Source organism: Mustela nivalis (genome assembly GCF_964662115.1).
Source record: "Mustela nivalis genome assembly, chromosome: 3".
NCBI lineage: Eukaryota > Metazoa > Chordata > Mammalia > Carnivora > Mustelidae > Mustela > Mustela nivalis.
The window spans coordinates 139,614,839-139,623,363 of NC_139022.1; the positions used below are offsets into that span (position 1 = coordinate 139,614,839).

The 8,525-nt window shown below is 49.6% G+C and overlaps 1 protein-coding gene across 3 annotated transcripts in view; it reads left to right on the forward strand.

Annotated features, from left to right (window-relative positions):
• PDE6A (phosphodiesterase 6A) overlaps nucleotides 1–5,699 on the forward strand; it is a gene marked incomplete at its 5' end in the record, with an annotated part of 57,237 nt that extends 51,538 nt beyond the window's left edge. For all 3 annotated transcript variants that reach the window (XM_082726285.1, XM_082726286.1, XM_082726287.1), the window contains 3 exons: nucleotides 939–1,022; nucleotides 2,677–2,824; nucleotides 4,932–5,699. In XM_082726285.1, the coding sequence (XP_082582411.1) occupies nucleotides 939–1,022; nucleotides 2,677–2,824; nucleotides 4,932–5,011 (312 nt within the window). In that variant the 3' untranslated portion in view covers nucleotides 5,012–5,699. The remainder of the gene's footprint in view (nucleotides 1–938; nucleotides 1,023–2,676; nucleotides 2,825–4,931) is intronic.
• Between the last annotated feature and the right edge of the window lie 2,826 nt (nucleotides 5,700–8,525).

Sequence of the window (8,525 nt, forward strand, 5' to 3'; positions counted from 1 at the left end):
AGCCATTGATTGAGATGGGGACGGGTAAAGCCTGGGCAATGCTAAGGATGTGGGGGCCCCTACGTGGGGGCCCAAGGGAGGGCACAGGCAGTGAGGGGTGTGCAAGCCCAAGTGCAAGGAGCAGGGACCTCCCAACCTGAAGAGCAGGGAGCCATGGATTTGGATCTCTCTTCTTTCTTTTCCGCATTTTAAACACATAGATGCTCTAGTGGACGAATACCAGAGAACCATTGGCCAGCTTCCACCACAACCACTAGTGACAGGCACTCTTGTTTTATCTAACCCACCACCCTCAGGCATTTTCTTATCTTTTGTTTGAAATATTTTAAAATAAATTCCAGATGTTATCATTTTTTCCATAAAGATGTTAGTATGGGTCTCTAAGAGATAAGAAAAACACACAGCCCGCATATGGGCACACATACACCAAATACCAGTGTGACGCTCACAAAATCGGTCATAATTCTTTATTATCATCTAGTCCTCAATCTCTGTTCACTTCCCTGATTGAGCGAGAAAAACAGGTTGATTTTTTTCAAATCAGGGTCCAGTCATGGACCACACTTCTTCTGGTGGTTTTGCCTCTTGAGTCTCTTCCCATACACAGCACTTCTCTCCTGGTTTTTGTTTTTGTTTTGTTTTGTTTTTCCTTCTTATCTGCCATGTACTTATTTGTTGAAGACCGTGGGCCTTCTGTTGTGTAGTCTCCCACAGTCTGGACTTGGCTGACTGCGCCCTCATGGTGTTATTTAATATGTTCCTTTATCCCTGTATTTCCTGCAAACCACCAGTCAGATCTGGAAACTTGATGTGTTCAGGTTGCGTTGTGTTTTTTGGTTTTGTCTTGTACAAGAATGCTTCCTAGGCAGGGTGGGTCCCTTTTACTGCATCATGCCAGGGGGAGCCCCGCACAGTTAACTCTTTCTCTCCCATGACAGCCCATGATGGACAGAAACAAGGCAGATGAACTCCCCAAGCTTCAGGTTGGCTTCATTGACTTTGTTTGCACCTTTGTCTACAAGGTAGGTGTACAAGGTAGGCGTTCTTGGGCCCAACGAGGTGTCTGATAAACCCAGGATTCCCAAACACTACCAGGAATCCTAAACCCTTTGCAAGTGACTGGTGGGTGTTTACAAAGAGCTTTTCTCATCCGTACTAGCATTTGGTCCTCAGTCCAGCCCAGTGGGGTCCTGAGTGATCACCTACCCAGGCTAGAGCCTGGAGCTTCACATACTCTAGTTGCCCAACACCATAGGGACAGATGACTAAATGTGGCTTCAGATGGGAAAGGGGGAGGCATATCAGATAGAGACCCTCCTAACTTCCTGAGCTGGTGGAAAGGTAATAGGTTAAGGTAGACCAGTTGTCAAAAAAAAACGGCTGGAATTTCTTTGAGCTCTTGCTCAGAGAAAACCCACTGAAAACTCACTGCTCCCATCTCCGTGGGACTTGTGCTACCATCAACCTCCTGTTTGTTATTTTTATTTTGGTCGTATGTAACCTGAGGAGGCAAAGGCCATACCTGAGAAATGACAGGGCCAGCATCATGGGAGTCAGCTAGGACTAGAGCCAGGACACTTGATCCCTAGTCCAGGGCTCTCTCTGCTGTGCTAGGGAGGACTGGTGTGTCTCTGCTATACCATGGCTAATTGGGATCCTCAGAGCAACAGGGCAGCGTAACCGTACTCCCCACTGTCATTGGCAAGATTGCTAAACCAGGTAGGCGAGGCTGAGTGCCTCCTACACGCGCAGTCACAACCTTGTGAGGGTCTGCCTTTACGTGCTGTCCTGACTTTACTGCACTGTCCTGACTTTATGGCTGACGCTGAGCTCTGTAGGTCGCCTCCCCACGGCCACACAGCTTGTGGCAGAGCTACGTCCAAAGCCAAGCAGCTCAGAGCACAGCCGGCTCTGCCTGGAACTCTGCAGTGGGTCCTGGATTCGCCATTCTCACTTTGCACCAATCGACTCCATCAACCTCCATCTTGATTTCCTCCCTGAAAATCTAGGAGGGAGGCATCCTGTTTCCCCCCTCCCAGGCATTTCTGGGGATCCAAGGAGAGAAAGCGCTTCATAAACTACAGTGTGCTGGGCCCAAAGGCATTATTTGTATTCTTGGAGTTAAGAGGCCTTAATAATCCCCTTCACAAACCCCCGTTTCTCTCAGCAAGTGTTTCCTGGTGTCTTTAGGCCCCAGACCCTGTGCTGGGCCAGGGTCACCCCAGTGAGCAGGGCGCCACTGTCCCTGCCCTCTCCAAGGCCACAGCCCTGGAGAGGACACAGGCAGAGGGAGTCGTTAGGGCGAAGTGAGACGTGGAAGAGAGGCTTTGGGAGTTTCTAACAGAGGACTCTACTTACCCAGACGGTTCACAGTGGTGAAGGGGAGAAGGCAGCGGCTCCGGGGGGGGGGGGGGGGGCGGGAGATGGGAAGCCGTGGGAAGCAGTCTGCACTTTGTCCTGAGGGACAGGGGCTGCCCCAGGAGGGTTTTCAGCGGGAGAGGGCTAGCTGGGCTTTTGCTGACTGGAGGTCCCACAGCGTCAGCACCAAACCATGGGGTGACGGGTAGCCCCTCAGTGTTCTCAGCCTCGCCTAGCCCTTGCAGTGGACCCCGGGGCGGGGCCCCTATACTGGACCCCGGGACGGGGCCCCTGCACCAGAGGCTGGCTCTCTTCCAGGAATTCTCGCGTTTCCACGAGGAGATCACTCCCATGCTGGACGGGATCACCAACAACCGCAAGGAGTGGAAGGCGCTCGCGGATGAATACGACGCCAAGATGAAGGCCCTAGAGGAGGAGAAGCAGAAGCAGGAGGCAGCCAAGCAAGGTCTGAGGGCACACCGAGCCCTCCCAGCATGCCTGGCCTGGGCCCCAAGTCCCGTCCGTGTGGTCCCATTCAGGCCTCCCCACCTCCCGTTAGTGCCCTTGCACTGCCTATGAGAGGGTGCTGAGGCTCGCTGAGGTCAAGTGCCATGGCCAAGCCACAGTCAGCAGAAGAGCCTCGTTCGCAAGCCTGAGACTCCCAGTAAGGGTTCCCGCCTCTACCCCAGCCGATGTAGGGCAGATTCCAATTCCAGGGCTGTGCCCATGGAGTCCAACCTGGGGCAAAGGAGAAAACCTAGAATTACTGTTTGAAGGAATTGGAGGGTCTGTATTTCTGGCCTTTTGTCTGGTGTTTGAATGCTGTCTATACTATCGTGAGCCTTTGTTTGCACACTACCAGTGACGGAGGGCTCACTACCATACATGACATTCTCACTCAGTACCACTATTAGAAAGCTCTTCCCTAAACAGCAGTTCTTCTCCCTGGTGAAACCTCCACCTCGCAGCCTAGTCCCGCAGGAACCAAAGGGGATTTGTTTGCTCCCGCTGTTCCTGACTGACAGCACACTCTTCCTCCCTCCGGTCGTTTCTTTTGCTGGTTGTATGAGTCCAGTTTCCTGATGGGACATGAATTGTAGTCCTGACCCCGCTTGGACTGCCTGCTTCTGCACACCTGCCCTCTACTCTTGTTCTTAACACAGACCCCATCATGGCTCCAGCTCTGCTCCAGCATCATGGGGTGACTCTAAAACCGGTGGCTGCAAACATGGGGCTACCGTTGACATTTCGCACAGCCCCAGGGGGTGTCCTGATATAACACTCATTGTAGATTTGGGTTTTTTTTTTTTTAAGGTTTATTTATTTTATTTTAAAGAGAGGGAGAGAGAGAGTATAAGCAGGGGGAGGGGCAGCAGGAGAGGGAGAGAGAGAATCCCAGACTCTGTGCTGTGCTGAGCATGGAGCCTAATGCTGGGCTCGATCTCACAACCCTGAGATCCCAACCTGAGCTGATACCAAGAGCCAGAGGCTTAATCAACTGTGCCACCCAGGCGCCCCCTAGTCACCATAGATTTGTATGGTAATTAATTTTCCAGAGATGGCAGAAAGCATCCCGAGAAAGATGCATTTCTTTCTAATTTACTAATTGTCTCTTGGGCTAGTGGCAGGTTTGTGCAAATGTGTAGACTACGGGTATCTTTTGTTTGACCTGCATTCTTTTTTTCTAAGATTTTATTTATTTGTCAGAGGGACAGAGAGAGAGAGACAGAGAGGGAACACAAGCAGGGGGAGCAGCAGGCAGAGGGAGAGGGAGAAACAGATTCCATGCTGAGCAAGGAGCCCAATTCCGGGCTCGATCCCAGGACCCTGGGATCATGACCTGAGCCGAAGGTAGATGCTTAACCCACTGAACCACCCAGGCATCCCTGGCCTGCATTGTTTTAATGTGAATCTGCTGTCCATGTTTTAAAGCTGGGATATTTCAAATTTTTAAAAACCAGTCTAGATTTCTAGCATTTCTTCTTTGAAAGGTCAGTATTCGGGGAAGCCTGGGTGGCTCAGTCAGTTAAGCATCTACTTTTAGCTCAGGTCATGATCCCAGAGTCCTGGGATCAAGTCCCTCATTGGGCTTCCTGCTCAACAGGAAGTCTACTTCTCCCTCTGTCTGCTGCTTCCCTGCTTGTGCGCTTTCTCTCTCTCTCTGAAAAATAAATAAGATATAAATTAATTAATCAATTAATTAAATTAAAAAATAAAGTAAAATATCAGTATTCGGCCACACCAGTCTGCATTTCTACAGAACAACAAGGAGTTGGAGCTGAGTGGCAACTGCCCCCTTCAGACATGACAGGGGATCTCTCCAGTTTGCCCCAGTCTCCAGCACTCCCTGTTGTCTCCCAGACAGTAGTGACCAGTGCTGGTTGCCCTTTACATTAAATTGGGCTTCTTATTCTATTTCCCATTTGTGGTTTCTCTTGGTTTTCCTTCTGCATGTGTGGTTATTTGCGGGCCTCAGAAAGCCCCTGAGTCTGCAACTCTTGGTCTAAACCAGGGCAAAGGGGAAGTGCATGGTCGCCTCCTCTTACCTGGTGGGTCCTCTTTCCTGTCTGCAGCCGCTGCGGGAAATCAGCCGGGTGGCAACCCTGGCCCAGCAGGGGGCGCACCTGCATCCAAGTCCTGCTGCATCCAGTAACGTGGACCAGCATCCAGGGAACGAGGCACCAACCTTCTGGAAAGAGATTACCCAAGCCGGCGGAAAACCAAAACCCTGCTTGCAAAGTAAAAGCGTAATAGGATTTGAAAGCTGGAAGATAATTTAGCTTACATCCCATCTAGTGTTCACACATTTTTTTCAGTTTTGAGAATTTTGATCATTTTATTGAGCTAAAACCCACCAGCTAGCCAGCAGAGACATCAATTAAACATTTCATTAAGGCCAGACTCACCAGCTTGCTTATAATCATTTTCGTTCTTATACTTTTAGTGTATGTTTTCTTATAACAACTGTCAAGCATCCTCAAAAGTAGAGAACTGTACAACCAATCCCTCCCTCCTCATCACCCGGGTTCCAGTATTAAGATTTTGACACATTTGCTCCATCCATCCTTTTACCTTTCTTTCGCACCTTTTTTCTCTTAGCTGAAGTATTTTTCTTTATTACATTGATGGTCTTTTCTCTTAATCTCCCGATTAATCAAACTGAGGGTTGCTGGGGGGTGGAGGGTAGGCATAGGGTGGTTGGGTTATGGACATTGGGGAGGTTACATGCTATGGTGAGTGTTGTGAAATGTGTAAGACTGATGATTCACAGACCCGTACCCCTGGAGCAAAGAATATATTATATGTTAATTTAAAATGAAAATTAAATTGATGGTCCTTTTCTTTTTTTAAGTGTATTTATTGAGTGAAGTAATCTCTACACCCAACATGGGGCTCGAACTCACTACCCTGAAATCGAGGGTAGCATGCTCTTCCCCAAAGGAGCCAGCCAGGTGCCCTTTAGCTGAAGTATTTACAAGCACATTTCAGTCCTATCCTCTCACTCCTCCTTTACATGTCTTTAAAAACATCTGGGTGTTTTCTAATATAACCACATCATTATCACATGCAGCAAATGAACATGTCACATCCAGTCGTGGCAGAGGCTGTGATGAGCTGTACACTTTCCTGAAGAGCAAAGGATTTTCGGTCCCTGCAGCTCTCGGTGCTGTCCCACAGCCCTCAGACATGACCTCAGCTGTAGGGAGACACTGTGCTCAAGGTTACTCCTACAATGGCCTACACACAACGACAGGGCCATACCTCGTATTAAGGCGCCGCAAAGGGCCCTTCTAGCCCCAGGACTAGATCCTCGTGGGATCACCAAGGCCACCACCGGAGCTCCATCACAGCTCAGCTTCTCCCTCTGCCCGTTCCTACTTCCCTTCCCTTCCCTTCCCCGGGTGTTGGTCCCACTCCTTAATAAACACTTTGCAGACCAAGACCACCACCGAGGCTCTTTCTGGGGAACCCAACTGGGGACACCTGTCCTTCATCGCCTCACCCCCACAAGTCGCAAAAGTGTCCAAATTAATTGGTTTGCTTGAATATAACCCAAACGAGTTTCACACTTTAACTGGTTGTCTCTTAAGCCTCTTTTTTTTTGTAGTTGTTTTTTAAAGATTTTATTTGTTCATTTGACAGACAGAGATCACAAGTAGGCAGAGAGGCAGGCAGAGAGAGAGGAGGAAGCAGGCTCCCCGCTGAGCAGAGAGCCCGATGCGGGACTCAATCCCAAGACCCCAAGATCGTGACCTGAGCCAAAGGCAGCGGCTTAACCCACTGAGCCACCCAGGTGCCCCTCTTAAGCCTCTTTTAACCTACAAAAGCACTTCCTTCTTTTTCCTTTGCCAATGACTTATTGCAGAAACAGAGTCAGCTGTCCCATATTCTGTATTTACCCATCTGCCTCCTTCTACTGGTGTCTGACATGCTCCTCTGTCCTCAGTTCTTCTCGAGGTTGGCAGTAGTTCTAGAACTTCTCTTCCTCCCAGAGAGAACGTATCAAAGCAGAAGCTAATATGTTAAAACATTGGCTTGCAGGAGGGGACCAAAAGGTTTCTCCAAACTCCATGTAAACCAGGGATCTCCTCTAACTTCCCTTTCTACATAAATGAGGAATGGCAGCCAGTGAAGTGATGAGCTGGGCCAAGCTCGTGGCGCAGTCCCCTGGCTTCCGTCCAGATGGCCGAAGTCACAGAGAACACAGTGTACCCAGCACATGGCCCTGTGACAGCCATAGCTCATCACTCCCGGCTCCTGGCACACGAGCCCTGCCCATGTTTGCAGTTTGGGATGTCACTAAGAAGCTGGGTCTGGAACCCTCATCTTTTTTTTTTTTTTTTTTTTTTAAAGATTTATTTATTTATTTATTTGACAGAGAGAAATCACAAGTAGACAGAGAGGCAGGCAGAGAGAGAGAGAGGGAAGCAGGCTCCCTGCCGAGCAGAGAGCCCGATGCGGGACTCGATCCCAGGACCCCGAGATCATGACCTGAGCCGAAGGCAGCGGCTTAATCCACTGAGCCAACCAGGTGCCCCTGGAACCCTCATCTTTTTAACTCGAGTTAGATATTCTGCCTTCCTGAAATTGACACTCTCAGAGTCTTTAAACAGAGACATGTCCCCAAGCCTGCCACACATAGCGGTTACGTGGCAGAGTAAAGAGGAGAGGTAAATGTCACTCAGGAACATACAGATCCTGGTCCTGGTTCCATTCCCTGAGCAGGTTCTCTCTGCTCTCCCCAGGCCTCAGCCTTCCCCATCTGTCACACGAGTCACAGTCCCTGCCATGCCTCTCATGGGGCTATGGTTAGCACCAGAAAGACCGTGCAGGAGGACAGACGCTCCCATTGATTAAGCACCTTCCAAGATGTACGACGTACTGTTCACGGCCTAATTTCACCCTCACAATCCTACGGGGCTGAAACTACCACTAGCCCCATTTATCACATCTGTACGACTCGGGTTAGGAAAGCTGCCCGAGGACACGCAGCTGGTAAGTGATGGAGTCAAGACTCAAAGCCAAACAGCTTGACACCAGAACCCTGGCTCGTCACCATTGTCACTGCACCATACTGCTTCTGAGAACCAACTTTCTGAGAACATAAGGGACCTCTAAGCAGATCATCTCGTTTCATACTCAGGGAAACCAGGGGCCAAAGAGATGACTTATGCAAGTTTGCACAATACAGAAGTGGCAGAGTTGGGTCTCAAACACAGGTCTTGAGCCTCCAAATCTCCCACACCATTGACTGCATCTTTGAATGGATTATTACAGTGACTCCATGGCTTGGCTGCCTCCCTAGCTGTGTCCAGTCATCAGGCCACAGATAGGATCCACTCACACATCCTTTCAGGAATTCCTGAGCAATAGGGCTGGGCAGCCCGCCATGAACAGAGAAACAGCCTGGCTTTCCTGGACTTTACGATCAAGCAAGAGGGCGACAGAAACTGTGCTATCATTCCCATGGATAACCTCTCTAAACACTAACCCAAGTCCCAGCACCCTGCTGCCCAGCAGAAACATCCCCGTTCATCCGCATGGGAATTATCATGACGGGCCCCTCTCCAACGGCAGAAATCCAAACCGTTTCAGACTGGAAAAATAAATCCCCAGAAAATGAGAGCGGGTTTATGTAGGAAATTAACAACTTGAAAATAGCTTGC